At 43.0% G+C, this 26,921-nt stretch overlaps 1 protein-coding gene across 2 annotated transcripts in view; it reads right to left on the bottom strand.

The window, feature by feature from the left end:
• Nucleotides 1-26,921, bottom strand: part of LOC105473221 (spen family transcriptional repressor) — a 99,922-nt gene that overhangs the window by 68,081 nt on the left and 4,920 nt on the right. For both annotated transcript variants that reach the window (XM_024790146.2, XM_011726894.3), the window contains exon 2: nt 114-434. In XM_024790146.2, coding sequence (XP_024645914.2) covers nt 114-434 — 321 coding nt within the window. The remainder of the gene's footprint in view (nt 1-113; nt 435-26,921) is intronic.

Here is a 26,921-nt window from a genome sequence, read left to right on the forward strand (position 1 = left end):
GAAACTTTGAGAATGCCCAAAACTTTAAATCCGTCTGGGGCCCCTAAATATGAGTTTCTGTTTCTCACCATATCAAATACAAAATACCTGCCTACAGAAACCTTGGAACTTACCCATCAAGTCTCCGCTCATAACGTCCTTCTCGTGCATGAAGTGACGGTGGGGGACCATAAGCAGGCCCTCCACCACCTCCTCTGAACCCAGAAACCTCTCTACTACGAGATGCTATGGAAACTGTATCATCCAATCCCCGAGCAGCACTCGGGATGGTGCCTGGTTCATTATAATCCGTGCGTAGGTCTCTATCTCCCATTTTGTTGACTGAGTTGTGAGCTTTCTGTGCACTTTTGATGTCCACAAAATCCACAAAGGCAGCCACTCCTCCTTCAGATCCCCTCTTGGGGAGAATTTTGACACTTTCCACGCGGCCATATCTGGAAAAAATAAAGTCAATGTTATTGCTGCATATCAGTAATTTTCCAAAATGAGTTTTTAGACTTTTTTTTTTTTTTTGGACAATTTGCGTTATGTATGTAGGAGGGACGACCTGCAAAATGACTTTTCAAATGGATCTCTTTTACACTTACATTTTTCTCTCTGGGGAAAATATCTGCACCACATTATTACTCTCATTTCTTTTTTCTTTTTTTTTTTTTTTTGAGACGGGAGTCTCGCTCTTGCCCAGGCTGGAGTGCAGTGGCACGATCTCGGCTCACTGCAAGTTCCGCCTCCCAGGTTCACCCCATTCTCCTGCCTCAGCCTCCCGAGTAGCTGGGACTACAGGCGCCCGCCACCACGTCTGGCTATTTTTTTTTTTTTTTCTGTATTTTTTAGTAGAGATAGGGTTTCACCGTGTTAGCCAGGATGGTCTCGATCTCCTGACCTCATGATCCGCCCGTCTTGGCCTCCCAAAGTGCTGGGATTACAGGCATGAGCCACCGCGCCCGGCCTACTCTCATTTCTTAAATATAATATTTACTAAACTCCCCTTCACCTTTTTACTTTTCTAGAACACTTAGCTGAAATGCATTTCTCTCTTTTTTTTTTTTTTCCTTTTGAGACAGTGTCTCACTCTGTCACCCAGACTGGAGTGCACTTACTACAACCTCCGACTCCCAGGTTCAAGTAATCCTCGTGCCTCAGCCTCCCAAGAAGCTGGGATTACAGGCATGTGCCGCCACACCCAACTAATGTTTTTTTGTATTTTTAGTAGAGACGGGGTTTCACCATGTTGCCCAGGCTGGTCTCGAACTCCTGACCTCAGGTGATCTGCTGCCTTGGCTTCCCAAAGTACTGGGATTACAGGTGTGAGCCACAGCACCAGGCCTTGAAACACACTTCTCAGAAGCTTTTAGAAATATTTATAGTCGGCCGGGCGCGGTGGCTCAGGCCTGTAATCCCAGCACTTTGGGAGGCCGAGACGGGCGGATCACGAGGTCAGGAGATCGAGACCATCCTGGCTAACACCGTGAAACCCCGTCTCTACTAAAAATACAAAAAACTAGCCGGGCGAGGTGGCGGGCGCCTGTAGTCCCAGCTACTCCGGAGGCTGAGGCAGGAGAACGGCATAAACCCGGGAGGCGGAGCTTGCAGTGAGCTGAGATCCGGCCACTGCACTCCAGCCCGGGCTACAGAGCAAGACTCCGTCTCAAAAAAAAAAAAAAAAAAAAAATATTTATAGTCTAAAAAGGACTACTAAACCTAAGATAGAATCAAAGTAATTTAAAAAATCTGTAAAACTTCCTATTAAAATAAAAACTATATATAGCTATTTTACAGATTTCATTTTCATTTTAACTTAATTCATTAAGTGACAATCATACTGGAAAACTGAAGTACTCAAACACTCCTTACTTAAAGGCAAAAATAAATCCAAATATTTTTGTGTCCACTTGCAAGTGATAGTGTAATTTTTCTCTTTTTTTGAGACGGAGTCTCGCTCTGTTGCCAGGCTGGAGTGCAGTGGCACGATCTCAGCTCACTGCAACTTCCACCTCCTAGATTCAAGCAATTTTCCTACCTCAGCCTCCCGAATAGCTGGGACTACAGGCACGCACCACCACGCCCAGCTAATTTTTTGTATTTTTAGTAGAGACAGGGTTTCATCATGTTGGCCAGGATGGTCTCGATCTCTTGACCTCGTGATCCGCCTGCCTCGGCCTCCCAAAGTGTACCGTGACTCACACCTGTAATCCCAGCACTTTGGGAGGCCCATGCAGGTGGATCATTTGAGGTCAGGAGTTCGGGACCAACCTGGCCAATATGGTGAAACACCTGTCTCTACTAAAAATACAAAAATTAGCCAGGCATGTTGGCACACATCTGTAATTCCAGTTACTCAGGAGGCTGAGGTGGGGGAGGATCGCTGGAACCTGGGAGGTGGAGGTTGCAGTAAGTCGAGATCGCACCACTGCACTGCTGTCTGAGTGACAGAGCAAGACTCCATCTTAATTTATATAGATTAATAAATCTAAGAAAATCTTTTGATAGACCACACATTCTAATTTTTATTCCAAAAAAAGTGTACAATGTCTGTAAAGAAAAATTTTGAGATACTTGTTACATTTTGAAGCACATGAGAAATAAAATTTGTAATCACTAAAGAAAATCATGAAAATACCATAAGTTTCATTAGGAGTTAATACTTACAATTTTATGTACTCGTAATTTGGCATTTTAGAAAGGCAGGCACAAGCGCTTTTAAATATAACACTTATTTTGCTGACAATCGACAGTCATAAGTTTACACTTCCTCTGAAGAAGCTGACTTTATCACAAACCAGAATTTTTCTTTTTTATATCCCCTAGCATGATTTAAGTTACCACCTCATACAAAGGAAACATAATCCTAAAACCAGTTTCATCAGGAAACTGAAATAGAAGTAATAAAACTATTTGGCACAAATTAATTTATTAAAATGTCCTTTTTCCCCCTTTACTGAGCAGCCCCCAAACCACCAGAATAGTTTCAGAGAGATCCCCAAAAAGGACCTTTTCAATTTAGAAAAAAAAAAAAACCGATAGGGATTGAAATAGTTCTTTCCACACAAACACAAAAAAATGCCATCCAATGTATTTGACAAAGGACTTGTATCTAGAACACAAGAAACCTTACAACTCTATCCATTTTTCTTTAAATGGGCAAAACATTTCAGCCAAAAAGATATACAGATGGCAGACAAGCACATGAGAAGATGCTCAAAATCTTTAGTAATTAAGGAAATACAAATCAAAACCACCATATGATACTATTTCAAGCTGGGCACAGTGGCTCACACCATAATCCCAGCACTCTGGGAGGCTGAGGCATGAAGAACACTTGAGCCCAGTAGTTTGAGACCCGCCTGGGCAACAAAGCAAGACCCTGACTCTATGAAGAAACAAAAAAAAAAGTAGCTGGGCATGGTGGCATGTGCGCCTGTGGTCCAAGCAGCTGCTCAAGAGGCTGAAGCAGGTAGATCACCTGAGCCCCTAAGTTCAAGGCTGTAGTGAGCCAAGATTGTGCTACAGCACTCCAGCCTAGGTGACAGACTAAGACTCTGTCTCAAAACAAAAACAAAAACAAGACATACTACTTCACACCCAAGATAATGGCTTTTCTTTTGAGTTGCAGCCTAGCTCTGTCACCCAGGCTAGTGCAGTGGCACGATCTCGGCTCACTGCAATCTCTGCCTCCCAGGTTCAAGCCATTCTCCTACCTCAGCCTCCTGAGTAGCTGGGATTATAGGCACCTGCCACCACACTCAGCTCATTTTTGTATTTTTAGTAGAGACGGGTTTCACCATGTTGACCAGGCTGGTCTTGAACTCCTGACATTGTGATCCGCCCACCTCCGCCTCCCAAAGTGCTGGGATTACAAGTGTGAGCCACCTTGCCTGGCCAAGAATGGCTTTTTTTTTTTTTTGAGACGGAGTTTCACTCTTGTTGCCCAGGCTGAAGTGCAATGGAGCAATCTCGGCACACTGTAACCTCTGCCTCCCGGGTTCAAGCAATTCTCCTACCTCAGCCTCCCAAGTAGCTGAGATTACAGGCATGTGCCACCACGCCCAGCTAATTTTTGGTATTTAGTAGAGACGGGGGGTTATCACCATGTTAGTCAGGCTGGTCTCAAACTCATGACCTCAGGTGATCCACCTACCTCAGCCTCCCAAAGTGCTGGGATTACAGGTTTGAGCCACCATGCCCAGCCATGGCTATATTTTTAAAACTCTAAAAAATAAAAAAAAAGTACATCCTTGCAAACACTTCTTTTCTGGTTTTTCATTTTTTTGTTTTTGGCTGGGCATGGTGGCGCGTGCCTGTAGTCCCAGCTACTCAGGAGGCTGAGGCAGGGGAATCGCTTGAACCCAGGAGATGGAGGTTGCAGTGAACCAAGATCGCACCACTGTACTCCAGCCTGGCGACAGAGCAAGACTCCATCTAAAACAGAAAAAGAGAGAGAGAAATTTAAATCCTTATGCATAGCTGGTAGGCATGTAAAATGCTGCACAGTCCTGTGAAAAAGTTTGGCATTTTCTCAAAAAGTTTACCAGAGAATTACCATATGACTCAGCAATTTCAGTCCAAAGAAATGAAAATTGGGATTCAAACAAGTATGTGTCCACCAATGTTCAGTGCAGCACTATTCACAATAGGCAAAAGGGTGTAAACAACACAAATGGCCAGCAATGGATGAAGAGATAAAATGTGGAACACACATATAATGGAATATAAGATATTAAAAAGAAAGAGGTTCTGATAACACACTACAACATGAATAAAACCTTGAAAACATTACGCTAAATGAAATAAGCTACATACAAAAGGACAAATAGTACATGATCCCACTTATATGAGGTATTTAGAACAGTCAAATTCGTAAAGAAAGTAGAACAGATTACCAGGACGTGGGAGAAAACAGGAATGGGAAGTTATTGCTTAATAGGTAAAGTTTCTATATGGGATGATGAAAAAGTTCTGACTATAGTGATGATGGTTACACAACACTGTGAATGTACTTAATGACACTGAATTGTAAATTTTAAGTGATTAAAATAAATTTCATATTACATCTTTTACTCCCCCAACATACACATATACACAGTTTATCACTAAACTCAAGTTCACATAGATTTTTCTCCTACCTAAAAAATAAAAAGAACAGAAAACAACAAAGAAGGAAGCAACAAATAACTTAGTCAAAGGACACAAATGTCTAAGTTTAAACTCTAAAGAGCTGAATACAAAAGAAATACATATGGAATGAGGAACTAAATACTCAACGCAGGTAGGGTATGGTAGCTCACACCTGTAATCCCAGCACTTTGGGAGGCTGAAGCAGGAGGATCACTTGAGCTCGGGAGTTTGAGATCAGCATGGGCAACATGGAGAAACCTTGTCTCTACAAAAAATACAAACATTAGCCAGATGTGGTGGCATGTGCCTGCAGTCCTAGCCACCTGGAAGGCTGAGGTGGGAGAATGGCTTGAGATCAGGAGGCAGAGCTTGCAGTGAGCCCAGATTCCACCACTACACTGTCCAGCCTGGGCGACAGAGCGAGACTCCGTCTCAAAAAAATAAATAAAAATAAAAATTAAATTAAAATTAAAGCATAGATGAATGCACACAGAACAAAAATCAAAGCATAGGCCGGGCGTGGTGGCTCAAGCCTGTAATCCCAGCACTTTGGGAGGCCGAGGCGGGTGGATCACGAGGTCAGGAGATCGAGACTATCCTGGCTAACATGGTGAAACCCCGTCTCTACTAAAAATACAAAAAACTAGCCGGGCGTGGTGGCGGGCGCCTGTAGTCTCAGCTACTTGGGAGGCTGAGGCGGGAGAATGGCGTGAACCCGGGAGGCGGAGCTTGCAGTGAGCCGAGATCACGCCACTGCACTCTAGCCTGGGAGACACAGCGAGACTCCGTCTCAAAAAAAAAAAAAAAAATCAAAGCATAATCCTTTCTTACAAAGGTGCGCTCACTGCTCATATCATTTTTGTATAAGGAAAGTACCTTTTGAAAACAAACCACAAATTTATCTCCAAATTTAACAAAGAGAACAAATCAACACTACTCTTTTACACTAAGAAGACTGGAAACTCCCAAATTTTAAATAAACAAAAAGGGCTGCTTAAATCTTCATATCCGTGAAAACTTAGCTGGTAAATATGATTTCCTGACTTTGTCTACTCTTTCCAAAACACCACATTTCCTTTAGTATTCGAGCATCCCTCCAGTATTCAAACTAAACCATTTACCTGACATTTATTAAGTAAAAAAGAACAAGAATAATCAAACCACAGTTAGATATATTTTCCTTTTTTTTATTAACAATATCAAGCCTTAGCTATAAGTTTCCAGAGAACCTGCCTATGCAATATTCTCCAGTAATAAGAATAAATATATCAGTTTCTAAAATAACATGGTCACTGGTTATGGTAATAAGCTAACTCATTTGTAGTTTTTATTTGGAAACAGGGAGCCCAGGCTGGAGTACAGTGGCTTGATCACAGCTCACTGTAGTCTCAACCTCCTGGACTCAAGTGACCATCCCACCTCAGCCTCCCTATCAGCTAGGACTACAGACGCACGACACCACACCCAGCTAATTTATTTTTAATACAGACAGGATCTCGCTGTGTTATCTAGGCTGATCTCAAACTCCTGAGCTCAAGTGATCCTCCCATCTCGGCCTCCCAAAGTACTGCAGTTACAGGTGTCAACCTGCAGTGGCACCCTGTCCTCATTTGTAACTTTTAAAGAATTAAGAAAACTGAAATTGGCCAGGCATGATGGTTCATGCCTGTAATCGCACCACTTTGGGAGGCTGAGGTGGGAGGATCACTTCAACTCAGGAGTTTGAGACCAGCCTGGGAAACATAGCAAGACCCCGTATCTATTTAAAACAATTTTTTAAAGAAAATCAAAACCAGAGAAAAAATAAAGCTAAGAAATTCTACTTGAACGCTACACAGTGCAGTATAAAACAATGAGTTTGCCTTAAACAATTTTTAAAGACACTACTACATGGATCACGAGGTCAGGAGATCGAGACCATCCTGGCTAACACGGTGAAACTCCGTCTCTACTAAAACTACAAAAAATTAGCTGGGCTTGGTGGCAGGCGTCTGCAGTCCCAGCTACTCTGGAGGCTGAGGCAGGAGAATGGCGTGAACCCAGAAGGTGGAGCTTGCAGTGAGCCGAGATAGCGCCACTGCACTCCAGCCAGGCGACAGAGCAAGACTTCATCTCAAAAAAAAAAAAAAAAAAGACAATACTAAACTGGTTATGTTTTAAAAATCTTCACAGCTAAGCATGGGGCTCATGCCTGTAATCCCTGTAATTTGGGAGGCCAAGGTAAGAGAATTCTTGAGCCCCACAGTTCGAGACTAGGCTGGGCAAATAGTGACACCCCAAAATAAATAAATAATTTTTTTAAAAAATTAGCTGGGTGGTGGTGTAGTCCCAGCTACTTGGGAGGCTGAGGCAGGAGGATTGCTTGAGCCCAGGAACTTGAAGCTGCAGTGAGGCATTATTGTGCCACTGCACTCCAGTCTGGGCAATAGACCAAGACCTCGTCTTTAAAAAAAAAAAAAAAAAAAAAAAATGCCAGGCGCGGTGGCTGAGGCCTGTAACCTCAGCACTTTGGGAGGCCGAGGCGGGCGGACCACCAGGTCAGGAAATGGAGACCATTCTGGCCAACATGGTGAAATCCCGTCTCTACTAAAACACACACACAGAAAAATTACCTGGGTGTGTTGGCATGCACCTGTAATCCCAGCTACTCGGGAGGCTGAGGTAGGGGAATCGCTTGAACCTGGGAGGCGGAGGTTGCAGTGAGCCGAGATCACACCACTGCACTCCAGTCTTGGCAACTGAGAGAGACTCCATCTCAAAACAAAACAAAAAACTTCCCTATCACTAAAATTTGGTCAATATACACTATACTCTTCTAAGTTTTCAAGAAAGAATGAAAAGTTACCCAAAATAATGCCAGGTGTCCTGAATGTTTGATCTCTTTTCAATATTTAGCAATCCATATAATAAGCACTGACAGTCTTAGAAGTGCCTGAAGAGATACATACATACAAAGATGATTTTTTTTTCTTTTTAAAGACTGAGTCTCGCTCTGTTGCCTAGGCTGGAGTGCAGTGGCACGATCTCAGTTCACTGCAACCTCCACCACTGAAACTCCAGGGTTTCAGTGATTCTCCTGCCTCAGCTTCCCAAGTAGCTGGGATTACAGGAATGGGTCACCATGACCGGCTAATTTTTGTATTGTTGGTAGAGACGGGGTTTCACCATGTTGGCCAGGCTGGTTGTGAACTCCTGACCTCAGGTGATCCGCCAGTCTTGGCCTCCCAAAGTGCTGAGATTATAGGCTTGAGCCACCACACCTGGCCAATTTCAGTATATTGATGACCTCAGATTTCGCATTTGAGGACAATGTGATATAGTGGAGAAAACACATGGCCGGGTGCAATGGTTCACATCTCTAATCCCAGCACTTTGGGAGGCTGAGGTGGGTGGATCACTTGAGGACAACAGTTTGAGATCAGCCTGGCCAACACGGTGAAACCCCATCTCTACTAAAAATCCAAAAAAATTAGCTGGGTGTGGTAGTGCACATCTGTAATCCCAGCTACTCAGGAGGCTGAGGCATGAGAATTGCTTGAGGTCAGGAGGTGGAGGTTGCAGTGAGCCAAGATCGTGCCACTGCACTCCAGCCTGGGCGACAGAGCAAGACTTGATCTGAAAACAGAAAATAATAGAAAATACATGAGAAAAGTGACCAGGGTTCTAATCCTGATTCTGTTATTAACTATATGGTTTTAAAAGCCACTGTTCAGGCCAGGCATGGTGGCTTACGCCTGTAATCCCAGCACTTTGGGAGGCTGAGGCGAGCAGATCACGAAGTCAGGATTTTGAGACCCAGCCTGACCAACATGGTGAAATCCCGTCTCTACTAAAAATACAAAACTTAGCCAGGTGTGTTGGCGCACGCCTGTAATCCCAGCTACTCAGGAGGCTGAGGCAGGAGAATCACTTGAACCTGGGAGGCAGTGAGGATGCAGCGGGTCGAGATCCAGCCTGGGCAACAGAGCCAGGCTCCATCTCAAAAAAGAAAAAAAGGTGTTGTTCGAGAAGCTTAACACATCCTGGGAACAAAACATAGATCCCTAGCCTCATGACATTTATTTACAATTTTCAGTTTGTTGGTATGTGAAAAGAAGACCCCTCCCATTCTAAAATTGTTTTCATCAACTGCATAAGAAACTTACTCCATAACTTCCAAAGCATCAATTACACAAAGCTTTAAAATCCTTAGTATGCTAAAATCCAAGGAATTCTCTCAATACTCCTCCTTTCTAGAAGGGACTACATTCAACCTTTATTGGCTAGGCTATCAATAGGAACACAATTATTAATTTTAATCTCCGCTTTTGCAACTGACCTAATAAGCAATAGGAAAGAATTGCCACATACTTCATTCTCACACAAGTCATACTACTATAGAAAACAATCCTCTCTGAGTCATTCTCGAAGCAAGACAACAGAACACCAATGAAAACAACACTTCCCAATTTTGCATCTAATCCCTCTTGACCCAGTTAATTTCTAGAGCTAAAAAATCACATCTGAGTCTTTTTATGATCATTAACATTACTGTTCTATTTCCAAGGAATGAGATCCCATCTTTACTAGCTCTCAAAGTTTTGATATCCTGCTATGGGAGAAAAAGTTATTACAGAATTGTAAATGAGGACAAGCATCAAGCCTTTAGAAGATGCATGCAAATGACATAGCCACCCATCCATCTAAAACCCAATATATAACTTTCGAAAGATCACATTTTTATCAAACTACCCATGGCTTTGTGTATTGCCTACTTTTCCACCTTTCCCCCTCATCATCACCACAGCTGTGCCTTATTCAAAAGCAAATGATCAGCCGGGCATGGTGGCTCACACCTGTAATTCCAGCAGTTTGGGAGGCCAAGGCGGGTGGATCACCTGAAGTCAGGAGTTCAAGACCCAGCCTGACCAACATGGTGAAACCCTGTCTCTACTAAAAATACAAAAATTAGCCAGGCATGGTGGCCCGTGCCTGTAATCCTAGCTACTCAGGAGGCTAAGGCAGGAGAATCGCTTGAACCCAGGAGGCAGTGAGGTTGCAGTGAGCCAAGACCACGCCCCTGTACTCCAGCCTGGGCAAAAGAGTGAGGTTCTGTCTCAAAAAAAAAAAAAAAAAAAAATTAGTCATTATAGACAGACAAAAAGCAAAGAGCAAATAAACACACCATAAAGGATAAGAAAGGCCGGGCGCGGTGGCTCAAGCCTGTAATCCCAGCACTTTGGGAGGCCGAGACGGGCGGATCACGAGGTCAGGAGATCGAGACCATCCTGGCTAACACAGTGAAACCCCGTCTCTACTAAAAATACAAAAACTAGCCGGGCGAGGTGGCGGGCGCCTGTAGTCCCAGCTACTTGGGAGGCTGAGGCAGGAGAATGGCGTGAACCCGGGAGGCGGAGCTTGCAGTGAGCTGAGATCCGGCCACTGCACTCCAGCCTGGGTGACAGAGCGAGACTCCATCTCAACAAAAAAAAAAAAAAAAAGGATAAGAAAAAGTCTTAAGAGATGAATATATTCAAGTTTGGCTAGGCTACCTATAATGGTAGAGGTAACGGGCCAAATGTGGTGGCACACACTTGTAATCCCAGTAATTTGGGAGACTGAGGCAGGAGCATCAGTGAAAATGGCCATGAGTGAGTCATGGCCATGCCACTCACCTCCAGCCTGGGCTAATAGAGCAAGACCCTGTCTCATAAATAAATAAATAAATAAATAAATAAATAAATAAATAAATAAATAAAAACAGTAGAGACAATAAATGTTTGTGCTGGTTTTTTACATTATAAAAAGATTAAAATCATTCCTCTTTTGAACTCAGTTAAATCATAAATGTATCCATTACAACCACCAAATTATGTGGACTAATGTAGTAACATTAATATGTATATTACCTTTTTTAACACAATTTTATAAATGAATTACTAATTTATAATTCAACCCACGTGAGTTTATATTTAGACCAAAAGGGCCAGGCACGGTGGCTCACACCTATAATCCCAACACTTTGGGAGGCAGAGGTGGGCAGACGACCAGGTCAGGAGATCAAGACCATCCTGGCCAACATGGTAACACCCCGTCTCTACTAAAATACGAAAAATTAGCCAAGCGTGGTGGTGCCTGCCTGTAGTCCCAGCTACTCGGGAGGCTGAGGCAGGGGAACGGCTTGAACCCAGGAGGCAGATTGCAGTGAGCGGAGATCACGCCACTGCACTCCAGCCTGGGCGACAAGAGCAAAATCTCTGTCTCAAAAATAAATTAATTGGCTGGGCGCGGTGGCTCAAACCTGTAATTCCAGCACTTTGGGAGGCCGAGACGGGCGGATCATGAGGTCAGGAGATCGAGACCATCCTGGCTAACCCAGTGAAACCCCATCTCTACTAAAAGATACAAAAAACTAGCCAGGCGAGGTGGCGGGCGCCTGTAGTCCCAGCTACTCGGGAGGCTGAGGCAGGAGAACGGCATAAACCCGGGAGGTGGAGCTTGCAGTGAGCTGAGATCCGGCCACTGCACTCCAGCCTGGGGGACAGAGCAAGACTCCGTCTCAAAAAAAATTTTTTTTTAATTAATTAATTTAATAAAAGCTGTTACTTGTCATCTACATAACTGAAGTAGATATTAAGACTACTCCATTCACAATTACTGATAGCCCCACATTTCAACATACTAAATGTAGCATATAACTTGAAATCATATACTCAGATTACAAGACTCCTACAATTTGAACATAATCAAATAAGACAGTAAAATTTGTAATATGTCATATACCTCATATCAGTTAAAATAAATTAAAACCAAAAGGAAAATTTAACAATTATCCAGCAAGTCAATGATAAATCTAAGTAGCTAAATGACAATGGCAAACTAAAACAGTTAAAAGTTTTATTCTGGCCGGGCACAATGGCTCATGCCTGTAATCCCAGCACTTTGGGAGGCCGAGGCGGGCAGATCACAAGGTCAGAAGATCAAGACCATACTGGCTAACAGGGTGAAACTCCGTCTCTACTAAAAATACAAAAAATTAGCCGGGCGTGGTGGCGGGTGCCTGTAGTTCCAGCTACCAGGGAGGCTGAGGCAGGAGAATGGCGTGAAACCGGGAGGTGGAGCTTTCAGTGAGCCAAGATCGTGCCACTGCACTCCAGCCTGGGCAACAGAGGGAGACTCCGTCTCAAAAAAAAAAAAAAAAGTTTTATTCTATCTAAAGACATATCAAAAATAGATATAAACCTATGGAAGAGGAGAAAATATTTACAAATTACATCTCTGATAGGGAACTCTTAACTCAATGAAAAGCACAATCCAATTTTTAAAACTGAGACTGGACACAGTAGCTCAAGTCTGTAATCCCAAAGCTTTGGGAGGCCAGGTGGGAGGATCACTTGAAACCACGAGTTCCAGACCCATCTATACAACACAGCAAGACCTCATCTCTACAAAAACAAACAAAAAAATTTTTTAATTAGCTGGGGCCGGACGCAGTGGCTCACTCCTGTAATCCCAACACTTTGGAAGACCAAGGCAGGTGGATCATTTTAGCCTAGCAGTTTGAGATCACCCTGGGCAACATGGCAAAATCCCAACTCTACAAAATATACAAAAATTAGCTAAGTATGGTGGCATACGCCTGTAGTCCCAGCTACTCAGGAGGCTGAAGCAGCAGGACTGCTTGAGCCCAGGAGGCGGAAGTTGCTGTGGGCTGAAATCACGCCCCTGCACACCAGCCTGCGTGACAGAGCGCATATACATATACACAAAGAGATGCATAAATGGCCAATAAACACATGAAAAGATGGCAAATTTAGTCCTCATTAGTCATTGGGGAAATCAAAATCAAAATCACAATTATATACCACTTCATACCCACTAGGGCAGCTAAAAAAAAAAAAAAAAAAAGGCAATGACAACTAATAATGAGGATTAGGAGAAATCTGAACCCTCATACATTGCTGGTGAGATAGCCACCCAGCCTGGGTGACAAAGCAAGACCCTGACTCAAAAAACAATGAATGTACAGATATTTTCATAGCAGCATTTTTCAAAATAGCCAAAAATGAGAAACAATCTAAATGTCCATCAACTGATGAATGGATAAAAAACGTGGCATGAGCCAGGCGTGGTGGCTCAGGCCTATAACCCCAGCACTCTGGGAAGCCAAGGTGGGCAGATCGCTTGAGCTCAGGAATTGGGGACCAGCCTGGGCGACATGGTGAAACCCTGTCTCTCAAAAATAAAAATAAAAGGGGGGAGGGCATGCCCATTCAATGGAATACTGTTCAGCAATAAAAAAGAACGAAGTCGGGAGGCTAAGGCAGGAGAATGACGTAAACCCGGGAGGCGGAGCTTGCAGTGAGCTGAGATCCGGCCACTGCACCCCAGCCTGGGCGACAGGGCGAGACTTCGTCTCAAAAAAAAAAAAAAACAAAGAATGAAGTTCTGATATATGCTAAAATACGGATGAACCTTGACAACATGCAAAATGAAAGAAGCCAGTCACATACTGCATGATTCCACAATACACAAAAAGTCCAAAACAGGCAAATCCATACTAACAGAAAGTAAATTAGAGACTGCCAGGGGCTGAGAACAAAGGAGAATGGAGTGTGACTGGTTTCATTCTGGGGTGATGAAAATATTCTACAATTAGTGATGATGGTTGCACAACTCTGTGAATATATTAAAAACAACTGAATTGTATAATTTAAATGGGTAAATTTTATGGTTTATGAGTTATAGCTTAATAAAACTGTTATCTTTTAAAAATACAAAAAATACCGGTCCCTGTCCTTCAACACAAAAGATTTTATATCTCCTTTAGTCACAAGCGTCTACATTATCTCACTATAAATCAACTGTATGCCACATTTACTATAAATAGGCAATCATGGAAGGCATTTTTCTATTTCAAGCATGCCTAACTAGGAACGTTATATATGATGAGGTGCTGATGATAGTCAAAATCTGCTAGCTTCATTTCATGATAATATTGAACTCTTTCAAGAAATTTATTATGAAATTATATAAAATGGATATATGAGCTGTTCTTAAATAACTAATGCATTCCTCCTTTAATCACTCTTTTGAGTAATAAGTATTTAGGAACAAATAATTACTAAAGATGGCAAAAGACACTGAGAATCCTAAAGTCAGCAAAAGAAAGTTAACTACAGAGCCCTAATTTCATTTTCAGAAAAAGCTCATACCCTGAAGTATTTCTCTACTAGGAGGGATGGGAAGAGGAAAGGAAAAAGAGGTGGGCAAGAAGGTTTTTCATAGTTTGAAGATATGTATTAGCTCTACGCCAAAAATAATAATAATTGAGCTGTCGTATACTTTTGGAACCAGCAAAGAACTGGCATGATATAAAATCCCTAAACCATAAAGGAAAAGACTACATAAATCAAACCACATAAAAATTACAACTCCTGAATCCTTGAACCCAGGAGGTAGAGGTTGCAGTGAGCTGAGATCATGCCACTTCTCTCCAGCCTGGGCAAGAGTGAGACTCCGTCTCAAAAAAAAAAATTACAACTCCTGTATAGCAAGATATAAAATCAAAAGACAAATGGAGAAAAAAACACTTGCAACACCTGAGAAATAAATGATTTCCTAAATATGCAGAGTTCTTACAAATCAAGCGAGACAGATGCCAACAAAAAACAGGCAAATGTGGCTGGGCACAGTGGCTCACACCTGTAATTCCAGCACTCTGGGAGGTCAAGGCGGGCGGACCACCTGAGGTCAGGAATTTGAGACCAGCCTGGGGGCACTACGATGAAACCCCATCTCTACTGAAATACAAAAATTAGCCGGGCATGGCAGTGCGTGCCTGTAGTTCCAGCTACTCGGAGGTTGAGGCAGGAGAATCGTCTGAACCTAGGAGGTGGAAGTTGCAGTGAGTTGAGATCCAAACACAGCACCGTCTCAAAAAAAAAAAAAAAAAAAGGCATATACCTGCATAGGAAGAGTTTCTAAAACACGCTTACTCACAAATGGTAATTAAAGCACACTCGCCAGGCGTGGTGGCTCACGCCTATAATCCTAGCACTCTGGGAGGCCGACGTCAGGGAGATCACCTGAGGTCAGGAGTTTGAGACCAGCCTGGGAGCAATACAGTGAAACCCTGTCTCTACTAAAATACAAAAAAATAACCAGGCATGGCAGCCTGCACCTGTAGTCCCAGCTACTTGGGCGGCTAAGGCAGGAGAATTGCTTGAACCCAGGAGGCGGAGGTTGCAGTGAGCTGAGATCTCGCCACTGCACTCCAGCCCGGGTGACAGAGTGAGACTCCATCTCAAAAAAATATTAAAATTAAGATTAAAAACACACTCAAAGCTGCTCAATTTCACTCAAAATCTTAAAAATGGCCAGGAATGATGGCTAACGTCTGTAATCCCACCACTTTGGGAAGCTGAGGCGCCAGGATGATTTGAGGTCAGGACATCAAGACCAACTTGGGCAACAAAGCAAGACCCCTCCCCACCTCACCCCCATCTCTACTAAAAATAAAAACATTAGCCAGATGTGTTGGCACTTAAGAGTCCTAGCTACTTGGGAGGTTAAGATGGGAGTTTGAGTCCTAGCTACTCAGTACGCTGAGACAGGAGCCTGAGCCCAGTAGTTCCAGGCTGCAGTGGTTGATGATCATACCACTGAACTCCAGACTGGGTGACAGAGCAAGACCTTGTCTCAAAAAAGCAAAAAAAAAAAAAAAACCACAAACCTAAGTTCACAAACCTAGAAATTCCATTCACAAAAATTTATCATACATGTATAATTGCACTTGTCTGCAAGTGTACAAAACTGCTTACTACAACACTGCTTACAGTATTTAAAAAAAGAAAAAAAGCAGCCGGGCACAGAGGCTCACGCCTATAATCCCAACACTTTGGGAAGCTAAGGTAGGCAGATCACTTGAGGCTAGGAGTTTGAGAACAGCCTCGCCAACATAGCGAAACCTCCATCTCTACTAAAAGTACAAAAAATTAGCCAGGCGTGACAAGTACTTGTAGTCACAGCTGCTTGGGAGGCTGAGACATGAGAATCACTTAAACCCAGGAGGAGGAGGTTGCAGTGAGATGGAGCCACTGCCACTGCACTCCAGCCTGGGCAACAGAGTGAGACTCTGTTTCCAAAAAAAAAAAAAGCAACCACTATTCTACTTGCTGTCTTTATGGAGCTGACTACTGCAGCTAGGTACCTCACATATGTATATCATACAGCCCATTTTTCCTTCTTTTGTAACTGGCTTATTTCACTTATGTAGTGTCTTCAAATGTTGTAGCATGTGTCAAAACTTCCTTTTCTAAGGCTGAATACTCCACTGTATGAATTCTGTTTATTACACATCTGATAAATGCATTCTGTTTATCTATTCATTGGTCATTGACATTAGAGATGCATTCACCTTTCGGCTATTGTGAATAGTGTTGCTGAAAACATAATAGATTAGTTTTATTGCTTGTTTTGTTCTGAGACAAGGTTTTGCTCTGTTGCCCAGGCTGGAGTGCAGTGATGCAATCTTGGCTCACTGCAGCCTCAATCTCCCAGGCTGAAGCAATCCTCCTATCTCAGCCTCCTAAGCAGCTGGGACTGCAGGCAGGCACCACCACACCCAGCTAATTTTTTTTGTTTTCCATAGAGATGAGGTCTCAATTGTTGCCCAGGCTGGTCTCCAATTACTGAGCTCAAGCAATCCTCTAGTCTCGGTTTCCCAAAGTGCTGGGATTACAGGTATGAGCCACTGCACCCGGCCAGATTACTTTTTTATATTAGAAACTATTTATTGGTTCTAATTAGAAAGGCTAAGAAAATTTTAAGAAAAAGCATAAGCTGGCCGAGACGGGCGGATCACAAGGTCAGGAGATCGAGACCATCCTGGCTAACATGGTGAAACCCCGTCTCTACTAAAAATACAAAAAACTAGCTGGGCAAGGTGGCGGGCGCCTGTAGTCCCAGCTACTTGGGAGGCTGAGGCAGGAGAATGGCGTAAACCCGGGAGGCGGAGCTTGCAGTGAGCTGAGATCCGGCCACTGCACTCCAGCCTGGGCGACAGAGCGAGACTCTGTCTCCAAAAAAAAAAAAAAAAAAGAAAAAGCATAAGCTTAATTCAACCAATAAAACTACATCCCTATCTGTTTACTGAATCCAGGGTGAGTGCTTAGATCCCTGAACATAGAAAACTTGATAATTACAACTCCTGGGAAAAGGCATCTGTTTTCAGTAAAGCTCTGAATGTAGACATTCTTCAGAACTACTGCAGGAGGAAAAAAATTATATGTGTCTGTGTGTGTGTGTGTGTGCGCGCGCGTTATTTTGTTTTGTTTTTTTGAGACAGAGTCACTGTCACCCAGGCTGGAGTCCAATGGCACAATCTTGGCTCACTGCAGCCTCAACCTTCCAGGCTCCAGTGATCTGCCCACCTAAGCCTTCCAAGTAGCTGGACTATAGGTATATACCACCACGCCCAACTACCTTTTATTCCCCATCGAGAATGGGAAAAGTGCTGGGATTACAGGCATGAGCTACCGCACTTTGCCCAAAAAAACTATTTATGCACATACATACTCACATTATATTTTACTCCAATCTAATGAGAAATTATTTATTAAGTAAAATTAACTTTTCACAAAGGGATGGTGTTCAACTGACAAACCTCTCAAAAGATTGTCAAATTATGAGGAGAAAAATTCCAAAGTTTCTGTAATCTTTAGATTCTACTGGTCTTAGAGCAAATAAAAAGCCTGAATATTTCAGACAATCTTGGAAAAAACTCACAATGTGCTTCTTTCCCAGAGAACAAGACAGGAGTCTATACTGCAAAAATCAAAAAGTAAAGTACAGGAATATAAATATTCCTTAATGAGGCCGGGCGCGGTGGCTCACGCCTGTAATCCCAGCACTTTGGGAGGCCGAGGCGGGCGAATCACAAGGTCAGGATATAGAGACCATGGTGAAACCCTGTCTCTACTAAAAATACAAAAAATGAGCCGGGCGAGGTGGCGGGCGCCTGTAGTCCCAGCTACTCGGGAGGCTGGGGCAGGAGAATGGCGTGAACCCGGGAGGCGGAGCTTGCAGTGAGCCAGGATCGCGCCACTGCACTCTAGCTTGGGCGACAGAGCAAGACTCCGTCTCAAAAAATAAATAAATAAATAAATAAATAAATAAATAAATATTCCTTAATGGTCATGATGACCATTAAGCTAACATTCAGGCACTATTCTCACAATAATTAATGAGTAGCTTTCATAAATCTATCTGATTTACATAGTACTTTTCTAGGAAGAACTGAAGTATAATTGTAAATAGAACTGCTAATAACCAACATAAAATATTTCTTAAAGTAATGACAGTAAACAAAGCATTTAGATTAAGAAAAAAGGTGCAAGGCAAGCTGATACAAATGCAAAGGCCACAAAACACAAAGCTGAAGTTAGCAGAAGCCAAGAGACTAAATCATAAATTAGCAAAAATCTACATTAAGGGTCCCTCGAAAGGCCAGGAATTGTGGCTAACTCCTGTAATTTTTTTGGTTGTTGTTGTTTTTATTTTTTGAGACGGAGTCTCGCTCTATCACCCGGGCTGGAGCGAAGTAGCGCGATCTCAGCCCACTGCAACCTCAACCTCCCAGATTCAAACGATTCTCCTGCCTCAGCCTCCTGAGTAGCTGGGATTACAGGCATGTGCCACCACGCCCGGCTAATTTTTTCGTATTTTTAGTAGAGACGGGGTTTCACCATATTGGCCAGGCTGGTCTCGAACTCCTGATCTTGTGATCCACCCACCTCAGCTTCCCAGAGTGCTGGGATTACAGGCGTGAGCCACAGCGCCCAGCCCACTCTTGTAATTTCAGCACTCTGGAAGTGGAAAATTACAAGAAAATTGCTGGGAACGGAAAGGACTCTGAAAAGGTGCTTACTAATACTGTTATTTACAGTATAACTGCTGAGAAGGAAATCAGCTTCTATCCTTATGACTTACTTTTTAGTACAATAATAATTTTTTAAAACTTTGGGAAATATACAAATATTTCTAATATTTGACTTAACTGGTGACTTTTATCCTTACTCCACAAAAAAGTATTTGGGCCAGGCGCACTGGCTCACGCCTGTAATCCCAGCACTTTGGGAGGCCGAGGCAGGCGGATAATGAGGTCAGGAGTTTGAGACCAGCCTGGCCAACATACTGAAACCCCGTCTCTACTAAAAATACAAAAATTAGCCAGGTGTGGTGGCACGTGCCTGTAGTCCCAGCTACTCAGAAGGAAGAGGCAGAGGAATCGCTTGAACCCGGGAGGTGGAGGTTGCAGTAAGCCGAGATCCTGCTACCGCACTCCAGCCTGGAGACAGAGCAAGACTCCATCTCAAAAAAAAAAAAAAAAAAAAAAAAAGTCACTAATGGCCGGACTTACACACCTGTAATGGTCACACTTGTAATCCCAGCACTTTGGGAGGCTGAGGCGGGAGGATCTCCTGAGCCCAGGAGTTTGAGACCATCCTGGGCAATACAGTGGGACCTTATTTCTACAAAAAAAAAAATTAGCTGGCCGGGCGCGGTGGCTCAAGCCTGTAATCCCAGCACTTTGGGAGGCCGAGGCGGGCGGATCACAAGGTCAGGAGATCGAGACCACAGTGAAACCCCGTCTCTACTAAAAATACAAAAAATTAGCCGGGCGCGGTGGCGGGCGCCTGTAGTCCTAGCTACTCAGGAGGCTGAGGCAGGAGAATGGCGTGAACCCAGGAGGCGGAGCTTGCAGTGAGCCGAGATCGCGCCACTGCACTCCAGCCTGGGCAACAGCGTGAGACTCCGTCTCAAAAAAAAAAATTAGCTGAAGCTACTTGGGAGGCTGAGATGAGAGGGTCATTTGATGAGCCTGGGAGGTTAAGGCTGCAGTGAGCTGGGATTATACCACTCCACTCCAACCTGGGTAACAGAACAAGACTGTCTTAAAAAGAAAAAGAGTCACTGAAGTCTATGCCTTAAGATGTTAACTAGGCCGGGCATAGTGGCTCACGCTTGTAATCCCAGCACTTTGGGAGGCTGAGGCTGGCGGATCACGAGGTCAGGAGATCAAGACCATCCTGGCTAACGTGGTGAAACCACATCTCTACTAAAAATACAAAAAATTAGCCGGGTGTGTTGGCGGGCGCCTGTAGTCCCAGCTACTCAGGAGGCTGAGGCAGGAGAATGAAGTGCACCCAGGAGGCGCTTGCAGTGAGCCAAGATCACGCCACTGCACTCCAGCCTGGGGGACAGAGCGAAACTCTGCTTCAAAAAACAACAAAAAAAAAGATGTTAACTGATCATTCTTTACACTTATTAAATACCTGAGCCTCTCCAGTCAACATTTTAATCTTCTGAATTATAGTATCTCTAGAACAAAAAGCTTTCTCCAGAAGTAAGTATTTTTAGGAAGAGTCCTCTTGAAAATCATTTTTAAAACAAATTTCAAATCAATTCAATATACAGTAAATAAAATGTCACAACTCTTTGAGACACAAAGCTGTGATGAAAGTTCCTTTTCTATATCTACTTTTAGAATGACAAAGCAAACAGGCTGAAAGGGAATGATCTGTGTCAAAAAAAAAAAAAAACCACTGTGGAAAAGGGTTACTTCTTAAGAAAAATAGAGGTAGAAGAGACCAAAAAAGAAAAAAGAGTGCATATCTTATATCTTTATAAAGCACAGATTAGTATAACAGAGTATAACAGAGCACACAGTCATTTTTTTAAAATTAACTGTGGTGCACACTCATAATCCCAAGTACATTGCTTGAGTTCAGAAGTTTAAGATCAGCCTGGGCAACATAGTGAAATCTCATCCCTACCAAAAATACAAACATTAGTTGAGCATTGTGGCGTGCACCTGTAGTCCCAGCTACTTGGGAGGCTGAGATGGGAGGATCATCTCAGAAGGTAATGGCTGCAGTAAGCCATGATCACACCACTGTACTCCAGCCTGGGTGACAGAGACAGACCCTGTCTCAAAAAAAAAAGAACTATAAATAGAGTGCAGTGGCACATACCTGTAATCCTACATACTTGGGAGGTTGAGGTGGAAGTATTGCTTGAAGCCAAAAGTTGGAGGCTGCAGTGAGCTATGATCTCACCTGTGTATAGCCACTGCACTGCAGCCCAGGTGACACTGTCAGACTCCATCTCTTAATTAAAAAAAAAAAAAAAAAAAAACTAAAAAAGAAAACTGACTGCAATATAATTTAAAACTATTTGAAACTTCACAAATACTAATTAAGGAGAGATATGTTTGATTGAAGAACATAGCTGGTTAGCAGAAGGATTCATTTCAAAGTAACTGATACACCAATGTCACATATAATAGCTATACACTATTTTGAAACATTAAGTTTTTTGTTTGTTTGTTTTTTCAAACAGGGTTTTGCTCTATTGCCCAGGGTAGAGCACAGCAGCGTAATATCGGCTCACTGCAGCCTCTGCCTCATGGGCCCAAGTGATCCTCCCACCTCAGCCTCCTGAACAGCTGGGACTACTGCACCACCATGACCGGCCCCTTTTTTTTTTTTTTTTTTTTTTTTTTTAAAAAAGCCTGGGTTTCACCATGTTGCCCAGGCTGGTCTGGAACTCCTAAACTCAAGTGATCCACCTGCCTCGGCCTTCCAAAGTGCTGGAATACAGGCGAGAGCCACTGCACCTGGCCAAGCTCTTTTAAAATTCAACTGATCATCCAAATATAGTCATGCATCACTTAAGAACAGGGATACGTTCTGAGAAATGCATCTTTAGGTGACTTCATCATTGTGAAAACAACACAGGGCGTACTTACGCAAACCTCGATGGTAGAGCCTACTATATACCTAAGCTATGGTTTGGGTGGTAGTGTTGTATCAATTCTGATTTCCTAACTCGGAGGACTACAGGGTGGCAATACAGGAAAGTGTCCTTGTTTCAGGGAGGTACACACTAGAGAATTTAGAGTGGAAGGACATCATACCATAAAGACAACAGAGGGTAATGGAGCAAACGTGACAAAATGTTAACTGGGGAATTTGGGAGAAGGGGATGTGGGAGTTCTAGTCTCATCCTGAACTTTTTTTTTTTTTTTTTTTTGCTGGGCCCAATGACTCATGCCTGTAATCACAGCACTTTGGTAGGACAAGGTAGGAGGATCACTTGAACCCAGGAGTTCAAGAACAGTCTAGGCAACATAGTGAAACCTTGTCTCTTTTTTTTGAGACGGAGTCTTGCTCTGTCGCCAGGCTGGAGTACAGTGGCACGATCTTGGCTCACTGCAACCTCCAACTCCCGGGTTCACACCATTCTCCTGCCTCAGCCTCCCGAGCAGCTGGGACTACAGGCGCCTGCCACCGTGCCCGGCTAATTTTTTGTATTTTTAGTAGAGACGTGGTTTCACTGTGGTCTCGATCTCCTGACCTCGTGATCCGCCCACCTCGGCCTCCCAAAGTGCTGGGATTACAGGTGTGAGCCACCGGACCTTGTCTCTAGAACAAATTTTTTTAATTAGCTGGACACTGGCTCATGCCTATAGTCTCACATACTGAGAAGGCTAAGGTGAAAGGATACCTTGAGCCCAGGAGGTCGAGGCTGCAGTGAACCATAATTATGCCATTACACTCCAACCTAGTAGAAAAAAAAATTTTTATGGGAAAAAAAAAAAAAAATAGGGGCCAGGCATGGTGGCTCATGCCTGTAATACCAACACTTTGGGAGGCTGAGGTGGGCAGTCGCTTGAGGTCAGGAGTTCAAGACCAGCCTGGCTAACATGGTGAAACCCCATCTCTACTAAAATTACAAAAATTAGCTGGGTGTGGTGGCGTAGGCCTGTAGTCCCAGCTATTCGGTAGGCTGAGGTAGAAGGATCACTTGAACTCGGGAGATGGAGGTTGCAGTGAGCTGAGATCATGCCACTGCACTTCAGCCTGGGCAACAGAACGAGACTCGGTCTCAAAAAGGCTTTGGTGCAGTGGCTCGCACCTGTAATCCCAGCACTTTGAGAGGCCGAGGCAGATAGATGACTTGCACCCAGGAGTTCGAGACCAGCCTGGGCAACAGAGTGAGACCTTGTCTCTACAGAAAATACAAAAATTAGCCAAGTGTGGTGGTACGCGCCTGTAGTCCTAGCTACTTGGAAAGCTAAAGTGGGAGGATCTCTTGAGCCCGGGAGGTCGAAAGGACAGTGAGCAGTGATCACACCACTGCACTCCAGCATGGGTGACAAAGTGAGATCCTGTCTCAAGAAAAAAAAAAAATACAGGAAGGAGAAAAGTAGATAGGCCATAGATGATGGTTGTTGGAGATGAACTATAGGTACCTGGGATTCACTGACTATTGTGTCCACTTTTGTTTATGTTCAAAATTCCTGAAATAGAATTTTTAAGATATATGACACAAATTGATCATATAGTAATATATATGCTTCTTTACTAACACACCAAATAAAAGTATCTAGGCCAGGCGCGGTGGCTGATGACTGTAATCCCAGCACACTGGAAGGTCGAGGCAGGCGGATCACCTAAGATCAGGAGTTCAAGACCAGCCTGGCCAACATGGTGAAACCCCGTCTCTACTAAAAATACAAAAATTAGCTGGGCATGGTGGTGGGCGCCTGTAATCCCAGTTACTTGGGAGACTGAGGCAGGAGAATTGCTTGAACCTGGGAGGCAGAGACTGCAGTGAGCCAAGATCATGCCACAGCACTCCAGCCTGGGCAACACAGCAAGACTCTGTCTCAAAAAAAAAAAAAGTATCTGGCAGCAGGTCTAACAGCTACTGTAATTTCCAAGTTGTGACGACTATAATGAAGTATTTGCAAAAACTGTAATACAAAATATGAAAATACATATGATTTGTATTGGTGACGAAAATCACAACTACTACCTATTAGTTTTCTCTATATTATAGTTGAAGGAAATATTAGATCCCAGTAAAAAGTTACTAAAAATAAAGATGCATTTTCCCATCCAAGTTTAGTACTTCCTCCTGAATTCTGATCGACGTGGTCTTCATTAAAGATTCTAACATCCGGCTGGGCGCGGTGGCTCACACCTGTAATCCCAGCACTTTGGGAGGCCGAGGCGTGTGGATCATGAGGTCAGGAGATGGAGACCATCCTGGCTAACGTGGTGAAACCCCATCTCTACTAAAAATACAAAAAATTAGCTGGACGTGGCGGCGGGTGCCTGTAGTCCCAGTTACCCGGGAGACTGAGGCAGAAGAATGGCGTGAACCCAGGAGGCGGAGCTTGCAGTGAGCTGAGATCGCGCCACTGTACTCCAGCCTGGGCAACAGAGAAAGATTCTGTCTCAAAAAAAAAAAAAGATTCTAACATCCTTTTCATATAATAAAGTAATAAATTGTTCTTTTATCTTTTAATCCAAGGAGACTTTTAAATAATCTTGAATGCAAATGAGCCTTCACTGCAAACAGCAAATACATATATATATGTGTGTGTGTGTGTGTATATATATAAAATATATTTTGTTTTTTTCTTGAAACAGAGTCTTGCTCTGTCACCCAGGCTGGAGTGCAATGGCATGCTCTCAGCTCACCGCAACCTCCACCTCCTGGGTTCAAGCGATTCTCCTGCCTCGGCCTCCCAAGTAGCTGGGATTATAGGCGCTCGCGACTATGCCAGGCTAATTTTTTGTATTTTTAGTAGAGACAGGGTTTCACCATGTTGGTCAGGCTCGTCTTGAACTCCTGACCTCGTGATCCACCCACCTCAGCCTCCCAAAGCGCTTCGCTGGGATTACAGGCAGGAGCCACCATGCCCGACTGCAAATAGCATAATTTTAAAAAATTAATGGTTCAGACAAAATACTTCTACTACCCACCAATTTGATTGGTAAAAGATAAATCGCTACATGTTAAATGTAGTTTTGTAAACTACAAAATGTTTTTGAGTTCATAAGACCCAGTTTTTAAATCAAAGGAAAAAATGTGTAAAAAAAAATCACTTTTAGTCAAACAGTTTTAAGAATCAAAGAAACTATGAACGTATTATATGTAAAAATACATATGCTATGTGTAACGTAATGGGAATATAACAAAGTCAATACAATGTATAATTAGAAAAATCTTCATATCATCTGGCAATGTTCCCTAGTGACCCAAACAGCATGCAATACAAAGACACCCACACACAACCCGTGCATTTAAGGCTGGACTAAAAATCTAGCACCAGGGACACAGGATAAGAAATAGTGTTTCTCGTTTGAATTTTCCCACAAATATTCCTTAATTCTAAGGATTGGAGCAGTTCCTTAAACTATATAATACAAATCTTTAAATATGCTAGAGTTCATTTCATTTCTATACTCAAAATGAAATCATAATTAAATCCAAGAATTCACTAAATTTAAGTTAGGATTTTACAGAGCCATTCCACTATGGTTTTTTTAGATGCTTGTAATCTTCAACTTGGCAGACAGGGATACATGTAGGGAGAACAATCTGAATACTGAGATACTTTAAAATTGTATCAAAAAAATCTTCACTCACTGAAAAGCATATTTCCACATACTAAAAACCAGCAAGATATCACACAAAAATTACATGGTTTATAATAAAATGATTAACATTCTAATTGGTTTCCACAGAGAGGTACACTATTTTCATTCAAAATATGTGTAGCTGTAAGGCACGTAAAAATAATAAGTTTAAAAAATTTTTAAATCAAATAGTAAAGATTTAACTACAGATAAACATACTCTATTTAGTCTCCTTGTTCAGCAAGCTAATATATGTGTTTCAAGGGGCTGAACAGCACTTATTTCAAATCATCCAATAACACAATTCAGGAGCCCAATTTAATGAATATATACACCAAAGTATTTTCAGCCTACATTATTTACTCTAAATACTGTGGACAGTTAACTACAGCTCAAACTAACACTAAAAATGTTTTAAAAATAAAAGCAAGCAGGCCGGGCATGGTGGTTTGCACCTGTAATCCCAGCACTTTGGGAGGCAGAGGCAGGCAGATCACTTGAGGTCAGGAGTTCGAGACCAGCCTGGCCAACTGGGTGAAACCCCGACTCTAATAAAAACACAAAAATTAGCCCAGGCGCAGTGGCTCATGCTTGTAATACCAGCACTTTGGGAGGCCAAGGAGGGCAAGTCACGAGATCAGGAGTGAGAACAGTCTGGCCAACATAGTAAAACCCCGTCTCTACTAAAAATACAAAAATTAGCCGGGTGTGGTGGCAAGCACCTGTAATCCCAGCTACTCGAGAAGCTAAGGCAGGAGAATCACTTGAACTGGGAGGGCAGAGGTTGCAGTGAGCTGAGACCATGCCATTGAACTCCAGCCTGGGCGACAGAGCAAGATTCTATCTCAAAAAAATGAATAAAAATAAAAATTAAAAAATAATGAAAATAAAAATAAAAGCGAAGGCTGGGCAAGCTGGCTCATGCCTGTAATTTACCCAGCACTCTGGGAGGTCAAGGTGGGAGGATCACTTGAGCCCAGGAGTTCAAGACCAGCGCTGGGCAACATAGGGAGACCTTCCATCCCTACAAAGTATTAGTCAGGTGTGGTGGCACATGCCTGTGGTCCTAGCTACTTTGGAGGCTGAGGTGGAAGGATCACTTGAGCCTGGGAGGTCAAGGCTGCATTGAGCCACAATCCATCTTGGGTGACTCTATCTCAGTCAGTCAGTCAATTAATAAAAGCAAAGAAATATATAGTCTCCGACTGGATATGCTGGTTCTCATGGAATAGTTTAAATTTTTTTTTAATTCCAGTAAAACTTCAAACTAGGGGGAAAGGGAAACTTGAAAGACTATTTGGAAAAACCTCCTACATAAATTTTCCCAAA

The sequence above is a fragment of the Macaca nemestrina genome, chromosome 1, assembly GCF_043159975.1.
Source record: "Macaca nemestrina isolate mMacNem1 chromosome 1, mMacNem.hap1, whole genome shotgun sequence".
In the NCBI taxonomy this organism is placed as follows: Eukaryota; Metazoa; Chordata; class Mammalia; order Primates; family Cercopithecidae; genus Macaca; species Macaca nemestrina.